We start from the raw sequence: 22616 nt of genomic DNA on the forward strand, positions 1-22616 counted from the left end.
TAGATGCTTCATGCTCAACACCCTTGCATTCTGCAGACATGCTTCATAAGTCCTTCCCATGCCTGGTGTGGTTACAGTGGTGAATTCAGACCTAACTGCTTTTTTTTCCCCTTCCTTACAGAGCATGAGAAACACAGACTGTGTAAAAGTGCAGACTATATGAATTTACACTTCAAAGTGAAGTGGCTGTACAATGAATATGTTCGTGATCTGCCTGCCTTCAAGGGAAAAGTGCCTGAATATCCAGCGTGAGTGTTTTAAGTCTCCTGTAGTAAATCCCCATTATCTATTTCCTTTTGTTACCTTGGCAGTAGGGTGGCCATTTGGATCTCCTGCAGCTGCCTTCAAGATACATCATTTCTTGCCTCTCAGTTTTCTGTGTGTGCATGTTTTTCCCCTGTGGTGTTCCGTGCCACTGCCCCTCACCCAGCTCAGTCCATTATTGTACAATATCTCCCAATATGTCAAAAGCTTAGCAATGGGATGGACTGATTTAAAGCTACTCTGTGTCGCAGTGTGGGCAGTTCTTGACTTGAAGATGTGTGCCTACAGGTATGCTTTATGCATATATACTGTACATGGATGTCATATGTACACACGCACAACAGGATTTGTAAGTAAAGATGTTTTTTCTTAGTAAGACTAGGTGGGTTAGTTGGAAGCATCAGATAAGCTGTTGCTCTTGAGCTCTAAGCAATTGTTTGTAACTTCTGACTTTAAAAGAGCAACAATAGATTTCAAACCTGAAGAAGTTATATGAGACCAAAAGGTTGTGAGAAGTTGTATGAGACCAAAAGGTTGTCTGAACAACCTGGAGAAGATGGTGTAGCTAGAGTCCCACACCTGCTTCAAGCAACAGCAGATATCCTGGGTCTTAGCAGTGCTTTAACTTGTTTTCAGAAGCTTTCAGTGATGTTTGCTTCACAATTCCTTTTATCCTGTGTTTCACTGTTACTCCTTCACTGGGTTTTGGGGATTTAACATACACTCTCCTTTTCACACTCTCCAAATCTTTCTTGCTTCGGTTTGAGCTTGTTATGGCCTATATATAGGCTGCACATAAAGAGTAAATTGTTCCTGCTTTACAAGAGTAAAATGCTTTTCTCGTGCTTCTTTATGGTCTTCTGCTGGTTCTTGTTTGTTCCTAGCTTTCCTTCTAAGTGGGGTTTACTCACCCTTTCAAGACAATTTGTGTCTGCATGTTAACAGTTGATCTAGACCTTGCCATGCATTGTCTTGCAGGCAGTGCTGCTGCTTTCATGTGCTATGTGCGGTGTTGAAAGCAACCTTTTTATTTTCTTTTATTCAAAGATATTGCTGGCTAGTGGTGCTCTCAGTGAGCCCCTGGCTGCTCTGCCAGCACCCTCAGCATTGTGTCCCACCACACTGCTGTTCCCACCCTGTACATGACTGTTCTGTGCTGTCTAAATGCAGCACTTTACCCCTCTTAACAAACACATTTTTCCTGGACTGTGTTTCCAGTTTGGCAGTTTGAATTCTCTTGCCATGCTGTTGTTCATGCAGTCCCTCAAGCCTGGTGCTAGCTGCATGCTAATCAGACTTGAGGCATAATTGCTCGATGTGGGCTGTGGGCCTGATTAAGAAATCAGGTCAGCAAGAGACATAAGCTGCTCACTGAGCAGGGTGCTAGAGTGACAGTCTCAGAAGCCCCTTTCTCTTTGCTATGTCTCTGAGCCAGGGCAGTCTCATGCAAGGCATCGGATATTCTTAATCTCTCTTTTTCTCCTGTGTAATCAGGATAATGATGCTCGGTTTTGTTCTGCAGTCTGTTCTGCTCTGCTGGCCTTTGTGGTAGAGCTTCAGTGCTCATGTGCATTTGCAGCCACTGACTTTGTTACGTCACCCTCCTATTTAAGTACAATAGCCCCATTGTCAGACATAGGTGATGTTTATCTCAGCCGTAACCTTCACCTGTCACAAAGTATCCCCTTGATATGAATTGTCATTTGATTTGTTTCATCACAAGTATTTTTAGCTTCAGAACTTTGTTAAACAAAGGAGTCCACACATCAAGTTTGCCCATCAGTAAACTCCTTAGATTAAACTAAATTGCTGCTCTCCAGACAATGGTTGGGCTGTTGATGCCTCAGGTTTTAGCTTTTATATTTTTCAGATTCTGTACTGCTTTAGTGTGTAGATCTGAGGTTCATATTAGGGGATAGTAAGCTCTCTTCACAGAGTAGGGAGACAAAACAATTCCTTTTCTAGCTGGGGACCAAGGACAAATGATCCAGATCTCAGGCCCAAAAGCACAAATAATGGCAGAATGAAGAGAGAAAAACAAGAAGAATGGGACTTCATAACCTAAAGCTATAACTGGACAATTAACTCCAATATGCTAATGGACCAGAACTTCTAAAAGTGAGAGACTTGGTCTCTCACTGGTCTTCCATTTTGTGACCATTTTGTGTTCATCTTGGGTGTAGCCCTGGCTGGGCTCTTGTACTGCTCAAAGTGTATCCATTGAGGCCTTTTAATAAACACCTACTTTATTCTTTAACTCTGTCTAGCCTCTGTTCTACATCAGCCTTTACAAGGCATCACTGTCTGTCTACTTGTCAGACAAAAGGCTGTCCGCAAATTCACTTTTCCAGTTTATAAACTCTGAGAAGCCATGTTCCTGGTAGCCTTGAGATATGATTGAACAAAGTGCAGGGTGCAAAGTATTGAAGTTTTTATACTCCCTTTATTTTCAGAAACTCAGAAGTGTTTTCTGAAATGGAAGTAGCTATGTAACTAGGAGTGTATCTTCAAAACTTCCTCTCTGCCAGCTGTGAAGTGTCAGTTCCTGAAAAACCCTAGCTTTTTTGGTGTGTAAATACATGTCCTATGCTTTGTTTAAATACTGATCTTAGTGTGCAGGTAGCATTGTAGCTTTACTTGACACTGCCTCCTCTCTGGTGGGGGAGGATGTTCCTTCCTTTGAGATCCTGTCGACTTAATCTGGCTCTCTTTATCAATATTTATTATTTTATTCATAGGAACCTTGCCTGCCTTCTTGGCTCAGCTTTTGCTGAGGTACAGAGATTGTTCCGTAGATACCCACAGTAAATGAGCAAGATTAATTCACCTGCAGAGTGTGACCATGAGGGAGCCAGGCTCATGGCCAAGCTGAAATGGTAGCCTTTTGTGTTACCTCACTGTTGTGCAGCCAAGAGAGGTGAACTTACATTTAGTCCTGAAGTGCTGCTGTCTTTCCCAGCAGGCAAGACTGAAGTGTATTCTGTGCAGACCTTGTTTGGAGAGTGTGGCTGTGCCATCTGGAGCCAGGCTGTGCTGACCCCTGTAAGCACAGAATGTCTCTGAAGCAGCACTATGAGCCACTGCTGTGTGTGTGTGCTGGTGTGTGAGTCATTACAGTGTTTGCTTCCTGACCAATAGTTGAAGCAGATGAAGGAGAAGATATTTGCCATGTAACAACATTTTGAAGCTATTTCTGCATGAAATCAGATTATTTTTATTCATTTCTGTGCTAGATAATTTTGCATATTGTTCTGGATATATTGCGTTCCTAGTCCTCGGAGTTCCCCTGACTTGCTCAGAAGCCCAAGCTGATAGTAAAATATTATAAGAGGTATTTGGCCTAAAATAGTTCTAGGTTTGTGTTACAACTCAAAGCATAGTTTGGCCCTGAATGTACACATGGACTGGAAGTATTTGTAAATTATTTGCATCTCTTAGGTTTTTGTGTCAGGCAAAGGACAAAATTAAGGCTGGCTTTGCAGATGTACTTACAGAATTTCCTGATCTAAGTGGTTCACTCAACATTCTTAATAAACCTCTTCCTGAAGGTAATGGTTTCTTTTATTAGAGGGGGAGCAAATACACCACTCCTACCCACCCAGCAGTACCGTTTTCTCTGCCACCTTTGCTTAGACAATTTGGCAAGACTGTTAGGTATACCTAGGCAGTTGGTATATGGTACCATATGGTACCATAAAAACGGGCAGTGTTCTCAACAGCAAATGGCTCTTTCTTGTGAATTGTGCAATAACTAAGGATGAATGATAATCAGAAAGTTGCTCTCCTTCTCAGAGTGAAAACTGTGGCTTCTGGCACAAACGAGTAATCTTCTGTGCATGTTGACCTGTGACATGTGAAGCAGTCAGCAGCTCACAGCCTGGGAACTGTGAAACAGGTGGAAGATGTATAGTTGCTTCCTTGTGAAGTGCCTGAGTTCCCTTCTAAGGCTTAAGCTGTTTAAAATACACAATTGCAGTTTAAAAGAAAATGTTGAAAGCTTGAGAAACTTGCAGCAGACTTCAACATATGCTGACTTTTAGGAGCCTGAAGTGCCATTCAAAAGGAATTCTTCCAGATTACAGGAAGTCCATATGTCTGTGACAGTGTTCCACTGTTGCTGTCTATAATAAATAGGGCTACATAGACAGGTTGCTGTTGGCATTTTAACACTGTGTCAGTTACAATTTCCAATATTAGCATTGATGTGCTTTATATTTCAAAGTGTAGAGATTATTTAAGGCTATCTAGTATGCTCTGCCTGTGAATTTGCTCTTGATCTCCCTCTCATGTCTGGCACATGCTTTCACATTCTTTGCAAACTCAGCCCACAATTAGCACAATCTCTATGAACACAGCTGCCTATGTAGAGAAGGCTGTACTCTGTAAAGCTCATATAATAATCTTTTGTTTGGACTGAATTATACGTGGACACTTCTTTCTCTTGTTTGTGAATGCTGTTCAGTAATATTTGAATTAAGATTTGCTTCAGCTGTGCTGTGTTGGCACTTGCATGCAACAAATTCTAGACAGACATTTAAATAAGGCTGTAAGTGCTGTGTTACTGCTTAAACACAGGCAACAAAAACACACACACCCCCTTTTGTACTGTGTGTGTCCCTTGGAGCAGAGGACAGAGTGACCAGCTCTCAGGTCCCATAACTGAAGCTGCTTCTCAGCTTGCCTATTTTCACACTGCCTGTTTGGTACATCCAAGTGAGCAGCAGGACAGGTGCCTGTGGGCCTGGAGGTTTTCCTTGTGCTCTGTGGCACGTGGATGGAAGGGAAAAAAATGACAAAGTGCTTTGAGGTGAAGCAAAGTTAAAGATGGCTCTCCAGGGGGGTAAAGGGGAAGGTACCAAGAAGAGAAAAGACAGGAAGGACAAAAACAACCCAGAACCAGCCCAAGTGATGGTAACAGGCCCTGTTAGCTTGTGTAGAGGTGCAAGTATATTTGGGAACTTGGACTGCCCACATGGGTAGCAGCATTCAGATATCTGACAGCTTTCACAAGGCTTGGTGGGGTTGGATGCTCCTCTTCCTGCTGTAACTTGCTGTCTTTGCTCCCCTGCAGATGGTTTGAGCAGTTTGTGATGCAGTGGCTGGATGAAAATGAAGATGTTTCCTTAGATTTCCTGCATGGTGCTCTGGAGAGAGATAAAAAAGATGGGGTATGTAGGTCACTACTTGGTGCTACATCATACAGTGCACAGAACCAAATAAAACACTCTAAATTTGGCTGTCTTATAAATGGAGGATGTGGTCCTTTTTACTAGCTAAACAACTGGAAAACTCATTTATTTTAGTACTTTACAGGTCACAGAGAACTTTTTAATAGCAAGGTGCATATCATTCATTTTTGTCTGTTCTGCTGCTGTTAATCTGTCAGCCAGTGGTTTGGTGCTCTCTCAGCTCTCTCTGTTAGGGAGAAGTAATTGAAATTGAAAATTGAGGCACTTAGCATGTACTTAGTCATGCAGTGAGAAGTGACCTTAATCCACTGACAGACCAATCTTACTCTTAATTTGCTGAGTATTGCCAATGGAGAGAAGAGCTTTCCTGTTATTCAGTGACTGTTGGCACTGTAGTCTGATACTCATGCAACATTCTGTTTAATAGCTAAATCTAAAAAAAAATTAAAATAGCTCTTTACTCTCTCCTTCTTTCCTCGTTAACTGACAGGCAAACCATGCATTGCATTAAGGATCTCAACATCATTGTACATTTCCCTGGTGCTTTTCATGATCATTGTTAGTGAAGGACAGTAAATTTGTAATCCAGCCAAAAAAGGCTATTTATCTCCTCTAGGCCTTTTGAAGAGTTTTTGACCAATTCTGAGGAAGATGTAGGTTTTGGTAAAGTTACCTTTCCTTCAGTGTGACAGATGATGGAAACACCCATGGGTGGGTTTATTTCAGATCTTTCCATTAGACAATGACTTTCTGTACTTCTGTTTTAGTTCCAGCAAACATCCGAGCACGCTTTGTTCTCTTGCTCAGTAGTGGATGTGTTCACCCAGCTCAACCAGAGCTTTGAGATTATTAAGAAGCTGGAGTGCCCAGACCCTGTCATTGTTGCCCACTACAATAGAAGGTTTGCAAAGGTAATATCCTCAGCATCCAGATGTTTTTCATAATGAGGTGTAATACAATATGATTTTTTTTTCTGCTTCCTGGAGTTCTTCTGCAGTGGTAGAAGACAAGTAACAGTGCTTACATCTTTTCTTTGCAGACTATTGGGAAAGTGCTGATGCAGTATGCTGACATAATCTCCAAGAGCTTTGAGTCCTACTGTTCAAAGGAGAAACTGGTGAGTTATGCTGGTGAGCTTTCCTTTTCCAAATAGTGAGCTTACCTTTTCCCCCAAAGAATCATGTAATTGTCCTGATGAAACCAGACTCACATTGCACCTGACCATGGTGATGGTGTAAATATTTTCAGTGTTGTTTTTTTTATCATCATTTGGATGCTTTTGAAGTTTGAATTCTGGCTTGGACCTAAAATAGAAACAGGTCCTAAAGATGATATGCAGAGTTTGGAGGCTGTCGGGTCCCCTTGAAATTAACTTCCACACTGCCTTTGTTGTGTGAAAAATAAAAGTGGGCACGATTGCTCTGTAGGTCTGGTACTTAGAAAGGTCTGTTCATCTGGGTATTCTGCAACTGGGACCAGTCAATTTCAAGCTGGAAAAAAAAGGATTTCTTTAAAATTATTTTTAAAATATATTTGAGTGCTGAAATCTCTGCATGCAATGCCTCCTATGTGTAACTCTCAGATCTGGTAGTACTTGGGAAAGGTTCTTGAGGCATAGAGTCTCCCACTGGTGACAGTGTGGTGGCATCCTGAGCAGTCACCTGCTTTTGTCCCTTCAGCCCTGCATCCTGATGAATAACATCCAACAACTGCGGGTGCAGCTGGAGAAGATGTTTGAAGCCATGGGTGGTAAAGAGGTAAGAGAGCCCAGAGTCTGAGTGTTATCCTCATTCCTCCTGCACTGTTGTTGCTGGACTGTTTGCATCATGTTGGTTCTTGAAGACTGCAGTCATGAGGAGAGCCTTGTGACGCCTGCCACTGTAAGTTTGGGGAGACAGCTATGACTGAAGGCTTCCCAACAAAATCTGTCATCAAATGCAGGAGCAAATATTTTCGAGCACAGAATAGCATAGAAAAGGAAAGAAAAGACTGGCTATTGTGCTCACATGGGCGTGGCTGGTGGAGGTCTCAGTACTGTGGGCATTGAATCATTTTATAAGTCATATAAATGTGGGGCAGTGCCTTTAGCATGAAATGTCCAGTATCTAATACATTACAGACATGCAAATGAGTTCTCTGCTCGTGTTTTGAGGGGTATTTAGATGTGTGCATTTCTTACAAGATGGTAATTTTTACGGAAATAATATTTACTCCTCCAGGTCACTGTTTTTGTTCTGATGTAATATATGTATATTCTTTTTTCTCTTCTTTTTTCATTGCTTTTCAAGATTCAGGAAGATGAAGAAAAGCCTGCTGATGCTGATGTTAGGAAAAATTATTTTCTAGTGCATTTTCTTTGGTTGTGTTGTGATAGAATCTGTGCTATGACCTGTACGTCAAGAGAAAAGTCAGCTTTGCTGATGGACAGCTCAGTTTTTGCCTGTATTGCTTTTCTAAATCTTGCTTGTGCTCAGTGGCAGAATTCTGTGAAGTGGCAAAAATCTCAACAAATAGATTTACCCCATGAGGCAAGGAAAACTGCTGTCATTCTTTCACATGTCAACTCAGTAATCCTAATTTCTGAGTCCTGTATCAAGAACTAGCATTATATGCTTCCTGCTGTAATAGCAGCAGTAGCTAAATACTCATTTTTGGGAAATAATAAACTTGTGATGAAATGTTTGTGAAGTGGCCTATAAAAGTTTAATGTCTGTGCATATAATTTCCCTTAAGGAATCAGTTTGCTACTATTTTCCATAGTGGTAGCCATTAAGTAGGGTTTCCCCATATTTAAAATTGAAAATATCCCTTGATACTGTATTAAATAAATGGAGTAAAAAAGTGTTTCTTGAGGTTATTGGCTACTGTCCCTGGACTAAATCTCTTCATTCTGCCATTTAAAACCTTCCACAGGAGGTGTAAGTAAGGTAAAAAAGGGGGTAAAGAACCCACTATTTCCCCTGTACTGTGGAATCAAAAGCCTGGAAGGGGAGAGGAACTCAGACAGTGAAGAGTAAAACAGGAAGAAATGTGACAAACACACTAAGAAGCTGGGGGTTTTTTGGTTTTGTTTTTTTGTTGTTGTAGTTGTTTGTTTGGGTTTTTTTTCTTTTTTCTTTCAAATGGTGCTTATTGCACTTCATAGGCCTGCCACTGATCACCAGAAATAAATTGTGTTGTGTTAGGTGCCTGCACTGTCTGCTGTCCCTGGGGGTTTCCCGCTTGGTGACTGTGTAGTGCATCGCTTCTTGACTCAAAAAGTGCCAGGTTCTCTGTTTTGCTAGAGTAAAGAAGGTCTTGTCCTAGTTTGCATAGTCTCTTGGCTGCAGATTGAACCTGACAATTGGGTAACAATAGGTGAGACAACACTTTTGACAACAGAACTTACTGGAAATGCATCTGTGGGTTCTATCCTCCTTCAGGAAGGACAGTTCTTAATTTCTGTAGTAGATTTGTTCTATGGTCATCTATCCATGACACTGTAGCTTGCACAAAAGTAAGCATTATCCTGACTGCTCTATCCAAAAAAACTTCATTGGGAGAGTAAGAAACTACCATAGTGTTATGCCCTGGTGTTCAGCTATTCAACTTCTTGTGTTCTCAAATGTGTTCTTGAGAGCCAGGTACAAAATATTCTGCTGTTCCTGTGGCAGGTATGTTACTTGTGCCATGTGTGCAGCCAGACCTTCGGACTGGCTTCAGTTACTGTGTGCCTGTGGCTTCATCTGCTTCTGATTCCCAAATCCATCTCGATCTGCAGCTGTAGCTGTACCACTGCACAGTTCTGGAAAGCTCTGAAATACTGCTGCTATGAGGTGTTCTTTGCCAGTGGGTCCAGAACACACCCTTGGGGAAATTCAGGTCACCTACTCCCTTTTGCAGTGACGGAAATGAAGGGTCAGGGCTTACCTGTGGTCACCCTGCAGTGTAGTGGCATAACATGGAACAGAAGTGCTTGCCCAATTTATTGAGATTGGGCCCTGGATATAGGCCTTTCTTTACTCTCTCCTCCACCCATTGCCCCCATTGAGTTATGGTACCGTTTCCCTCAATATTCTTATTCTTTTCTGAACTGTAGTACTCAAAACAGGGAAAAAATTGCCCAGCATCTCTGAGTTTAATGTGAACATCATGTGGTTTGTGAACATTACTACTCAGAAACAGTAAGGACAGCAGCAGAGCTTTAGAGAACTCTGTTTGGAGGGATTCCCTTGGATCAAGGCAAATATATATAGACATAAACACATATGCATACACAGAGAAAAGTACCTTAAATAAATTTTAGGAATTAGGATTAATGCTTTTCTTTCCCTTCTGAGCTGTATTGATCTCATGGGATCAAATCTGTTTCATCATGACTCAGGAGCATTCTCAGACATCCCAAAGGCATGTTTTGGAAAGGCAGTGTTTATGAAGTGGCAGATAGTATTAAGAGCGTAATGAACAGTGTGAAACTGGGGGGTGAGTCCTGGATGTCTTTTGAAACCTTTTATTTCTCTGAACCATCTCCAGTACTGCAGCAGAGCAGAGATTATAATTTAGGTCTCTGCTGGGATGGGTTACACACATTCAGTGGTAGTGTTTGCCTAAACTTGGCCCCATTTATTTAATTATTCATACTTTACCTAATAAAACCTAACATGACTTGCATTTTCTACCCACCTCTGTGGTTTTCCAGCAGACTTCAGCCTGCAGTCCATAATTTTGCTTAGCTTTTCATGAGTAATGAACTCATGGCAGTGAAATTAAAAAGTGCTGTACTGCATTGCACACTACTGGAGTCCAGATGTAGTGTGAAAGACTAGTTTAAAACATTTCTACACCTTTTTTCCCCAAGTGAAGCATGTGAGGTGAGTATCAGAGACAAGCACTGCTTAGGGAACCCAAGGACTTAGCTGCTGAGCAGCAGCATATTGTCATCATACAATTTTCATGCCTTTGGTTTCAAACTAATCTTCACAATTAAAGCTTCAGGAAACTCTCGTCTTAATGCTTTGCCAGGGTAAGCCCACATTTTAAATCCTAAGTTCGCCACCTGAATAACAAATTGCAGGACAGCTTAGAAACAGCTAAGACTTACATAGAGATATGCTCAAAGGATTTGTGATATCTAGTGTTTGCTCCTCTTTAGCATCCCACATGCCATAGCTAAGGCTGCCCTAGTGTTTGAGAAGTTGGCAGCTATTGTTTGGATTCAGTGCTTCATGTTTCTTACTCTTGAATCCTGTAGGAGAGTGGGGAGATGCTTGAAAATTCAGTTCACGTCCTTAAAGGGGGGGTTGGATCTGCTAAGCTCCCAGGGGCTGGTGGAGGGAGGCAGACCAAAAATCAGCAGCTTCAAACTGGAGGCAGATGAACTCCATAACTTGCTAAAGCTAAAATATGTTAGCAGGGCATAATTCTTCAGCTGCTGATATACCAGATCAGACCTGATGATTTCATAAAGTCTCTGCCTTTTATAGATAGGAATTGATTAACATCTTTCGCTTTCTAGGAGGCAAGAGTCATGTCTCTCCACCTACACCACTTACAGAGAAGCCTTCCAGTTCTGGCCACTCTCACTTCACCAGTGTGTGTAGAAACCAAAGAACTAATTCTATCTCCTGGAAACTTTGGAAGCCCATCATTGCAAATTCTTAGGCTCAGGGGTTCTTTTTCATGCATGAGGAAAGGATGAGAAGATCATCCCAAATTCAAGTTGATAGCACTTCGGTATAAATGCCACCATTCAGATGAGCAGAGAACTTGAGGTTCCAGCTCTAAATGGGTTCAGATGAGACTTTGAGGCCCAGATTCTCTCAAAAGCCAAGTCCCAAATATTTTCAGAAAATTAACAGAGGCTTGATTTCTCCCCTGAAGTTTAAAGAGGGGATTAGCTTTTCCCTCTTTGCACCTCAGTTTTCAGCATCACACATTTAGCCTCAGACACAGAACTGTAGCTATACCAGCCATTATTTCCACTGGAATTGAAACATTTGCTCGGAGATCAGAAGCCACTTCAGTGTGGCTACTGGCTCATGTTTTGCACAGAGAACTTTTCATTCTTCCTCTGAATTATCTCTCATATACCCACAGAATGGAGATCATAAGCCTTCTGAGAGAAATGGTGTGGATGTGACATGTGGCAGTGACCCAGCTGCCTAATCCTGTTTTCTGCTATACCAGCCAGATTTATCATGCAGTCCAAGTAGCATTTCCTGCTATCAGTGATAGCTGATATGCTTAAAATTCATTGACTGAGCAGCAACAGCAACACCATTGTGGGTTCATTTAAGCGTTCTTATCAGTGCTTCACCACATTGGCCAAGTTTGCAGTTAATACCCACATACTGCAGTACTCAGTAACTGACATGATTTATTTGTGGGAAACAGCAGTACACACCTACCAGCACCTTCCTGATGAACTTATATCACACTCAGATAATTCCCCAGACTTTGCTTTTGAGCCAAAGCAGGCCAGTGCCTAAGCATTAACCATCAGTAATGTGTTTTGTGGAGTCCTTGTTCCCTTGTAGCAGTTGCTCAGAAAACAACAGCTTTTCTAGCATGACAGGGGACTTGGTGGGTGCTGAACCAGAATGCTTACTAACAGGGTTTGGCTTCCTGAGGATGAGGCTGGGCACCTAAAAGTTAGATGTGGGCAGCTGTCTTGCCAGTTGTACCCAGAGAGCTGTGTGTAACCTCATGCTCTGGAGGAGTGAGAGTTCTTTATCACAGATAATAGAGCTCATCCCCTTGGCAAAGCATTGTGTCAGCTGTCTCTTCTTGCAATACTGGGACAAAAATGCACTTGCTATGAGGAAGATCAGTTTTCAGTGAAATACAACAGTGAGGGGAAAGCTTAGAGGTAGCCAGGGAGCTCTCCAGGCCACCTCACAGTAAAACAGTAAAATAAATCATCAGTTGTGCGGTTCATGAACCAGGGCAATATGTTGTTGATCCTGACCTCTAGGCTCTGCATCTGATAGCTTATAAAGAAGTAGAAGTAAATAGTGAAGAATAATTGTCTTGTGCCAAATTCTGGGGTTTTTTTCCTTTTTCCTGACTGGAAGAGCAGTTAATTGAAATGTTTTGATGAATCATGAACTGGTCCTACCTCAAATCTGTCAGAAATGGCTGAAATCAGAGGGCAATTCAGTGCCATTAATAGTAGAGCAAATCAGGCAGCTTGTGACTCATTGTGCCTTTACGCAGTAGGAGGGAAGGATTAATGTAGGGGCAAGAGAAACCACCACCATCAAATGCTGTTTTTATTTTGTTACCTACAAGCTTGACTAGAATGAATGCTGATTGTCATGACATTAGCTTCCTTCTGCCGTCACAGAGCAAGAGCATTACAAAGATGATAGGAAAAGAAATTTACTTTAATAAGGGAAAAATAATCAGAAGCAGCAATGCCTAAAGTTACAAGGCCTAAGTAATCATCATTTGCTTGATTGTTGGTTCTTACTTTAATTACTTTTAAAATTCTGATCCAGAAGTTTCATTAGCACAGGTTCAAATGCATAATAGAGTCAATTTTCCATGCCAGCTTACAACAGGAAAATGAGCAGATCAGATTCCAAATCCCTTAAGGCTTGGCTTTCTCTGATGGATGCTGAAGCAATATGAAGAGGGCTTCAGCACTGATTTTAGAGGTGGTAACTCCTGTTGTGTTCAAATCCTGTGTAGATGGATATACCATAAAAGTCTAAACTGATTTTTAACCATGGTACTGGTACCTGGCTCATTACATTCCTAAAGAGATGCTCTGCCTTAGAAGAAGCTTTTTTGTTTTACAAATGTCTTGCCTGCCTGCATACACAGGGAAATCTGTTTTACAAGTTACTCTTTATGAGCAAATGATGCCAAAGCATTCATCCTGTGTTGCTATGTGTACACACAGGTATGTTGCTCAGAAGTGGCTCGTTTGAGGCTGGAGGAGTGATGGTAGCTGGAATACAAGACTCTGTAAATCATGTTCAATTTAAAAACAGGTGGCTTTGCACTGATAAGAATGGAGGAAGCACTTCCTTATAGAACCTGCCAAGGTGTCAACAGCATTCATGTAGTGCTTGGGGAACTTGTTTTTTGTTTTCCTCTGAATATTTGTATACAAAAAGCTGTGTGGTTCCATGTGAGGGTAAGCTATGTTTGCTCAATACCAGTAGCTGAGATTTTACTTTCCAAAAACGATCAACAGAAGTGCACAATAGCTCCTGCCATGATACTGTGGCCAGATTTTCAAAACAGCTGGTGTCCAACCTTCTGCAAGCAGTGACTGAGTCAATCTTCAGTTAAAATACTTGGCAGCAGGAAGGAAGGTGAAATAGCTTCTTTCAAGATCATACATGGAGAAATGCATGAGTAGTAACAACCAGTCTGAAAAGCCCTGTGTCCTTCTAGGCTCAGAGGGGTGACATGACCTGTGAGCCCAGGGTAAAGCACAGTACTTGATGGATTCTCAGCCTAGATACACTCTTGGCTGCAGGGAGTTCACATTCCCTTTCTTCCTCAACTTCACAAACATCAGGAAGGATATTGAAGGGTTATAGGAGCCTGGGGAAATTACTTGCTGCTTTTTAGGCAAATATCTGCTGACTGTTTCACAGCTTCTGTAGCAGCAGCAGTCAGTGGAGGAGAGCATCCTACCTGGCAGAGTCCAGTGGGGATAGTTCACCTGCTCATTAAGTGTAGCCTCAACAGTGAAGAGAAGCATTGCAGAGGACAGTGGACTGCCCTCTGGGTTCAAACTTAAATGCTTTTTTTTTCATCCACAGTTGGATGCAGAAGCAAGTGACCATCTCAAAGAGCTCCAGGTGAAGCTGAACAATGTTTTGGATGAGCTCAGTGCTGTGTTTGGTAACAGGTCAGTACTACAAGGTCCTTGTCTTTGAAGCATTCCTTTCTTTTGTCTAATCTCATTTAGTCAAGTTACAAAAGAAAAGAAACTCCTGTGAACTGCATTATATTTTTCTTTTTGTCCTAAATTTATGGCCTTTAATATGTATACAAGTGAGAAACATTCTTGAAGTCTTTCTCTTCATGTATTTCTCTGCTTGGAAATGTAGCATGGAGATTTCTCAACTGTGAAATGTATTTGAATTACACAGAGTGATTTTTTTTTCCCAGTAAGTCGTTCTTGTCAGTAACAGAATTTCCTGCTCCTTTACTGCTCAAAAAGCAGTTTCCAGCTAAGCATTTATGAAGCAGCATTCTTGTTTAAGCATTCTGCTCTAAATGTATGAAACAGCTGACTGATTACTGATTGTTAAATGAATACTGGAATAAGAAGGAAACAGGTTTAGAATCTGAGATTGACCTGTTCTAAAGCTTCTGCAAATGTTATCTAGTGTTTAAGGGAGCTGCTTAAAGTATTGCCAGAGTAATTGATGGCAATTAAGTTTTATTGCAAATCATGTTTTCATTTACCTGAGGATTAAAATGTGCTCAACATTATGAGACTTCTGTAGTGAACTACAGAGCATGTCAGTTAAGTGAAATCAAAAATACAGAACTCCTGACTGATCTTTGAAAACAACCACTTCCCATTACAAACCCCATTCATTTCATGTTGTGCTGCTTGACAGGATTAATGCAGGCATGAACTGTAGTGTAGCTTGAACATGGGCTAGGCAGAGAAAATTGTACCAACTTGGCCTCCTGGGGTTGAAAGGTTTGCAATTCTTATGGCTAAAAAAATCATAGTGGGATTTGTCAAAGACTGTTTGAATTTCACCACACAAAGCTAAGCAGGGAGGTAAGTAAACAGTTCCCATGGCCAGTAATGGATGCTACAGCAGGAGATGGAAAGACTCAAACTGTAACTGAATGGAATCAGTAAAGTTCATAATTAGGCAAAGAGTGACTGAGAAATAATGATTAGGGAGGTGAATGTTTTTAATCTGAATATTGTCTCCATGGTGTCATTGCTACAAAACAATTTGGGGACAATCTTGACATATGATAATGTGATTTAAAGAGATTATCCAGTATCAGTGTACATATTGGGGTGTTTTTGAGAGAGATGAGAGAGATCCAGCGAGTCAGATGTCTCAGGTGCTTAATTTATTCTTTAACAGTCTTAGAGAGTGAAAAGCAGAGCTGCAGTTCACTATATAAGCATGATCTCCTAAAGGATATAAACTTAGAAGATGAGGTAGATACCCACAATATTCTGTGCAGAGTCTGTAAACAGTTGTTCTTTCACCTCTGTGCACACCTGACACTGCAGATCTTAATTCTTTTTCATCTGTGTGAGATTAACTGTATTTGATGAGAGGGCAGCACATGTCCAGAGAGCCTCAGCCCTTGTGCTGAGAGAGGATTTTGTGTGGACACGAAGCATTTTCTACTTTGAGAGGAGATAAGTCTTGGAAGGGTTTATCCTTCATGGAAGGCTAGCTCCTGTTTTGTTCTTGGAGGCTGTAGGAGTGAAGGAAGGAATTCCTGGAGGAATTAGGGAGCAGCAGGCCCCATCTGACAGCATAGGTGAAGTTGTTTTTTTAGCTTGCTGCTACCAAGGGCTCCTTTTAGCTGTACATCTACACAAGCTTCACTCTCAGGTGAACCTGTTGCCACAGTAACTGATCTATTATTTTTCATAAAATTGGCAACCATTTTGACTCATATTACATTTTATCCATGAGGGCATTATTATTTTCCATCCTTGACCTGGGGGATTTAAAGTATCTTGAAGTAAGGTCCTGCAATAGATTGAAGCAGTGGGAGAGCTGTGGGGTGGGACTGGCCTGTGACAGAAGAAGAACTGTTAATGGCACAGGAAATTTTTTAGGCTCTTTTATCTGATGTGGCTTAGGTCTCTGGTTAAGCTGACATTGCAGCCACGACTGCGTGCTGCAGGACTCTTTCTGCTAGAAATAGGGCAGGTGGGAGACAGCTCTGGAATTTTTCCAGTGAGAAGCAGGCTAGAATTGAGCAAGAAGGACCATGAGGCTAGAGGTGGCAGAGCAGGAAAGGTGACCAGGTGGAGAAGGAACGTGAGAGCCATGGGACACTCACATCCAACCCACAGGTGTCCTGGTGGCTTGCATGTTGAAGTTCAGGTCATTTATGCAGATGTAAAGCTGGATTCCAAACTTTTGTACCTCCTCTTTACCCTAGCTCCTTACACTGGCTTCTCTTCCTGGTTTCAAACCTCTGTGCCATTAATGGATAGTTAAATGTCACTTGCAGTGCCTGTTGTTAGTAACTGTTCTTTTAAATGTCAAAGCATTTTCCTTTATTTGCTGAATTGATTAGTTGTCAGCTCTGCTGATCTATTCATAATTTTTAATCGCTGCCTTATTTAATTTTGAATCTCCTCTTAGCAGGAAGAGGTGGAAAAGTAATTGTGCTTTAATACCTTGTGTGCCACTTCGTTGCAGGGAGACTGCACTTTGCACAGCTGAGTCCCACATCCCAGTTTGACACTTGGCATGGGCTGTATGGCAGTGGACTGGTTTAAGCTGGTGCCTGCCTTCAGGCTCTCTCTATTATTTTAAAGACTTAAGCTATGATGGGTCATAACTGGATTTCTGCTGATGGACTCCTGGGTGCTCAGAGCAGGGCATGCATTGTGTCATTGCTCCATGTGATATCCACTCTCTGTGGTGGAGAAATCAAAGGGTACAGCAGGGTGCTTTGTACTAGGGATAACAGCGTTTCTTGAAGTCAGGAAAGGATCATTTCTTGCTGCAAGATGAATGAACAAACTCCTCTCAAATGTGCTTGTGTCTCATGTTTAGAGGTGGTCATCTGTGTGGGGGTGGTGGGCATAAGGAACTGGAGAGCATGCCCCTTGGTAACAAATACAGTAAGGAAAAGAGCAGCAAGTCTTGTTAAAGAAAAGTGTGAAATTGAGTGAACTTGAAATTTTTTACCTTGTATTTCTGCCACTAATAGTATTGTTTTTGCCTCTCTCTTATCTGTGCAGCTTTCAGACACGGATTGATGAGTGTGTCAAGCAAATGTCTGATATCCTCTGTCAAGTGAAAGGGACTGCAAATTCTGCTGCTAATGCCAGAAACACAGTTGCACAAGATGCAGATAATGTCCTGAGGCCACTGATGGACTTCCTGGATGGAAAGTAAGGGAGTGTTCAAATGTATGCTACACATACTGTTCATTGGATTGGAACAAGAATGAGGCAGAGGGGAAAAAAGCTCCATGTTCTTGGATTGTTACTGAGATTTCCAGTCTCCATATTTTCAAGAAGAATTAATAGCTTTTCTTCCCATATCTGCTTCTCACAGGGCATGGATGGGCTCTTCAGCCTTCATTCAATTCAGCTATGACCCAAATTACACTCCAGTTCTTCTTTCTACCTCTGGCAATTATAGCAATCAGCAAAACACACTGCTGATCAAGTAGTGAAAAAGACTGAAATTCTAAATTTTCTAGCTAAATTTTCTCTCTATATAGAGATTTTACTGTAGCCAGTTAGCAAGCATATTGCGAACAGTGCTTATGTACTTGATACGTATTCTGCTCAGTATCACAGTCCTGTCAAACGTGTTCTAGTCGTACCTACTGCTGTTCTGACTAGCAAATAAGCTTCTGAATGATAGCACATGAACATGGTTGATCTATTGCTTTAATTAGCTGTTGCATTAATACCATGCAGCATGAGTCAGCTGGACAAGGACAGTTAAATGTTCAAGACAAGTCTTGAACTGCAAAGAGAAACAATTTTCTGTCTTTGTACAAGTAAAACTTAATGCTGATGCACATAATTTCTTCATTTAGTAAGGGACAACCAGCAATTTTCATTATAAATGCTGCAAGAGATAGGAAGCTTTACAAGTTTAAAACATAGGGGGTTTGGTTGCTCTTAGTGTTGATTATCCCATCTTTCTTTTGGGTCACTTGTGTTCTAAGTGACTCTCTGCAGCAGTCATTACATCTAGATGCCTTCTCATCTGATCATTTTCCCTGCTTTCCTTCATGAGTCCCTTTGTACCATTGGGAATGTGGATTGCATCAGCTGTGCATCTGCTTGCATACAGCATCCAGCTGTGGAGCAAGTAACTTTGATTATGATAATCCATGCTTGGGTTATTTTCTTCCCTCCTTTACAGAAGCAGAGTATTTTTTAGTGCCTCCTGCATCCCACCCATATCAGTCCCGTCCCTGTTTGTTTTGTTCATTTACTGTCTAACCATCTGTGGGAAGAAGAGAAGTTGAGAGAAGACACAATGGAGAAGAGTCAGCTGTCTTAGTTGTACTGGTCACAAAGTTCCTGTTCCCAATGTGGTCAGTAAATGCTGAGGTTCAGCAAATGGTTCAAAGAAGATTGTAGCACCTTGGCCTTTTTTATAGCCTGTACAATAATAAAGGAAGAAAACTTAGGGAAATAAAGCTCCCTGTGTTAGAGCAGATAAACACATGGCAGGTGGTTGGTGAATGCAGTCATGACAAAATATGGAGGCGTCCAAGAAATATTTTGGGGTGCTTTTAGAGGTGAAAGATTTAGCTAACTTCAGCAGCTTTCAGAAGCTATGCAGGAATTTCTGCACAACACTCTGGGAAGTGTTAATTTAGGTATTCATTGAAAATCATCATAGTAACCCCTTGAAGCTTAAACCTGTTATTCTATATTTATAATTTTTTCTGTATACTCTCTAAACCAAGTATGTCTTCTTAAAAGGATCATGTTCAGTGGTACCTGCTCTTATTTGGATCATATGTAGTATGCCAGTTATTACTATATGTATTATTCCACCTATCACCAAGGGACACCTTCTGTAATCCCCAAGTCAATAAATGGAAATTATTGAGATCAGAAATGTCAATCATCCATTTTGTGGTTTTAGTGTTTTTAGTGCTAGAACTCCAACAGTGAGCACAGATTCTATGCTTTAGAAAAGGGAAGATTTTTTTATCCTTAAAGCAATTGTTATGAGAAACTGCTTTGGTAGGGCCCAGAATCTACCATATGCAGCTCCCTTTTCATTGGGTATTGTGCTCTTTGAACTTACTCAGTGCTTGCTCTCTCCCTGCAGCCTGACACTGTTTGCAACTGTGTGTGAAAAGACAGTGTTGAAACGGGTGCTGAAAGAGCTCTGGAGGGTGGTAATGAACACCATGGAGAAGCTGATTGTTCTGCCTCCTCTTACAGACCATACGGTAAAGCTTTTTATCCTTCCTGACTCATACCAGAAAGTGTTGCCATTGCCTGTGTAACTCATCCCCCTGACCTAGTGAGTCATCCATCCAGGTAAATTTGTCTGCATGTAGCCTGCCTGAGGATGGAAAAACATGTCTGTAAGTTGGTAAAGAAAGGGAGCATCTCTATTTATGGTAGGGTTTCAAGATACAGAGCATGCTCTAGAAAAAAACCACAATTCAAAGTCCATGAGCCAAAAGGAATTTCTGTCCAGTGTATCAGTTTGCACTGATTAGTGTTTTGCAATCCTCTAAGGAGAGCTGTCTGTGTATGTGAATTATGAAACAGTTAAGCTTCATGGCCTTAGGTCATGACCTGCAGCCACATTTGCCCTATCATCGATTAGCCAGAGTGTCTCTCTATGTAGATGTGGTTCATTTGAGCTTGATTTTTAATCAGCCATCCCCCGTTTTACCCCCCACAGAAGGTTTTAACACCAGCATTGGCTGATAGGATTTCTCTGTGATGGTGGGGAGTTGGAAGGGAGTCCACATAGTTTTCTTCAAAGGCAGTCTTTTGTATAATTGTTCAGCTGTGTGGACATGTTGGATGAATGCGTGTTGTGAATGTAGTGATGCTTTTAACAATGGAAGATTAACTCTTCCCCAGTTCCCCAGTTCCGAGAAACCAGAGAAACTGATTAAATGTCAGTCATGCATGCCTAGCTGCTCTGGGGGATGACACTCAGTTGGAGGCAGTGTGAAGTTTGGGGTGTAACCTCATTATTTACAGACGATCCAGAACTTCTTTTCATCTTGCTGTTAGAGTGAACTTGCAGTCTGTAGCTCAGTTATGCAGCCTTACTTTTCTCCCAGTGGTGGGTGGAACAATAGTGGGTTTCACTATTCAGCAGCTCCCTCACATATCTGGGCTGGGATTCTTGGGTTGCAGTGTCCAGGGAAGTAATGCAAACCTACCTCTTACTATAGGTGTTTCTTGCTCTGAGAGGGAAGGCCCCTGTCTCTGGCCATGATGATGATGACTTTAAATAAAACTGTTGGGATGAAGTGCACTGTTATACCTACAACCATGAAATTAGCATGAGGTATAATTTGCTAAAGACTGCTTTCTCTGAGCTCAGATTTGGAGTAATCATTTCTGCTTACCTTTATGATTTGTAAAGAAGAAAAAGAAAATAAATTTAGGATGGTGAAATTTCTTTGTCTTGGTTGAATTGCTTTAAAAAGGAGTCTTTGGGGGCAGGTGCTAAAATCATCATGTAGGAGCAGCATTAACATGACCCATTTGGAATGGAATCAGTGAGATCAAGGGCCTCAGAGAGAACTAGGGAGGAGCTGTTTGAGCTTTATACTTGCTAGTTTTGGAATTCAAAGGCAGAGTAGGAGAGTGATTTAGTACTTGTATCATGAAGGAGGCAATAACTGTGATCAGCCAATTCTTCCAACCTGCAGGATATTGCCATAAGCCATGTAAAGGTTTTTTCATAGTTTCTTGTTGCCATCATTTCAGTTTCAAATGGAGAAGCAAATTGAAGCATATATTCTCTTGTCTGAGATAACACAAAACGCTCATAGCTGGATTTCTTGGTGTCTAACTAGTTGTATGGTAGCAAGGAGGCTGAAGTAGTCTAATCCGGAAATGAGTTGCTCTTCCAGAAGGACAGTTATGAACAATGCAGTGATTAAAATGGCCTTGTCTGCAGTCCTTGAGCAGAAAACTAGTGGTGAGGCTGGATGAGCTACAAGGATGAAGAGCTGCTTCTACTGTTCTCTGGGGCATAGCCATTTATTCTGTCACCAGCAGATTTTCATCATTCAGTGAAGTCTAGCAGGGCAAGGCAAGGCAAAATCTGGGGCTGCCAGCATGGGCAGAAGCAGTACCTCTCTTTGTTATTCTACTTCTTTGCCAAGTTGCTCTTATCTAATTTGGCTTGCCTTTTTTTTTCTTTTCCTTTTTTATTCTTTTTTTTTTCTTTCTTTTTTTCTTTTGCAAGCACATCAGACACAAATAGCCTCGGGCACTGTAACACACTTTCCTCCCAGACCTTAGCAACAGAAAGCCCTAGTGGCGCCTGTCTGTGTTTGAAAGACCACTGATGGGGATTTCCATCCTAAAACTCATATGCAGCCCTTAAGAAGTAGGAGATATTCATGATAGAAATAGATAGAATGTCTTTTATGAAATATTTTATCTTCTTTCTGCAAAACTGCTTGAGGTACAGAAGTCTTTTTCGTGGAGGTCATGGAAAGCATACTCAGGTAGAAGGTTCCTGTCACCCTGCAGTTTGCCTCGCCTGTCACTTGCGTGACCCTGCCACTGCACAGTGCTTAAATACCTCTCTCCAGACTTAACAATTTCACTTAAATTAGATTCTGGAAGATTCTGTGGTGTGGGGCTCAGGTGAGAAAGGGTTAGCACTGCGAGGGATCCAGTGAGGACAGGGCAATTTTACAGCCTCCCACTCTGACAACCTGATCTGCAGCTCCTTCATGACTTTCAGATGGGTGACTTCTCTGAGCATTCTCTGCCTGTGCCTTGTGAGATTAGCAGCAATATGATCCCAGTAACTCACCAAGTAATTCACACCTCAGTAATTTTAAGATCCAGCATGTAATTAAACGCCTTCTGTCTTGGTTGAGTGGATATACACTCTGGGAATCCATATTTTGGGGTTCAGTGCACAACGCTCGGTGATATTAACAGAATAGTTATACATTTCTTTCTCAGCTGCTTACAATGAAACTATACCATACCATCAGTGACTAGTCAGGTGAGAGAAGAAGTGCTTAGTTTACACCCAGGTGATTCCTCTGGAGCCTCTCCTTTATTTATTTCACACAGTACCCTGCAGCCATTCACGTGAGGTTCCGTTTGTGCTTGCTCCTGCTGTGCTTTTTTCTACTTGTCAGACTTCTCGTTGCTAAATGAGAACATCTTCCAGGATAAGAGCTAAATTTTCTTTAAGCTGAGGACAGAATTTGCATTTGACTTCCAGACTGCCTATTTTTCAGGCTCATCTGCCTGAGCCACTCCAGAGCTCTGTGCCGGAGCAGTGT

The 22616-nt window shown here is 41.6% G+C and overlaps 1 protein-coding gene across 3 annotated transcripts in view; it reads left to right on the forward strand.

The window, feature by feature from the left end:
* LOC311165470 (protein unc-13 homolog B-like) overlaps positions 1 to 22616 on the forward strand; it is a gene marked incomplete at its 5' end in the record, with an annotated part of 207766 nt that overhangs the window by 166061 nt on the left and 19089 nt on the right. For all 3 annotated transcript variants that reach the window (XM_084225440.1, XM_084225439.1, XM_084225441.1), the window contains 8 exons: positions 122 to 248; positions 5336 to 5432; positions 6221 to 6364; positions 6493 to 6570; positions 7133 to 7210; positions 14213 to 14301; positions 17368 to 17520; positions 19436 to 19559. In XM_084225440.1, the coding sequence (XP_084081566.1) occupies positions 122 to 248; positions 5336 to 5432; positions 6221 to 6364; positions 6493 to 6570; positions 7133 to 7210; positions 14213 to 14301; positions 17368 to 17520; positions 19436 to 19559 (890 nt within the window). The remainder of the gene's footprint in view (positions 1 to 121; positions 249 to 5335; positions 5433 to 6220; positions 6365 to 6492; positions 6571 to 7132; positions 7211 to 14212; positions 14302 to 17367; positions 17521 to 19435; positions 19560 to 22616) is intronic.

The sequence above is a fragment of the Fringilla coelebs genome (genome assembly GCF_963513975.1).
Source record: "Fringilla coelebs genome assembly, chromosome: Z".
In the NCBI taxonomy this organism is placed as follows: domain Eukaryota; kingdom Metazoa; phylum Chordata; class Aves; order Passeriformes; family Fringillidae; genus Fringilla; species Fringilla coelebs.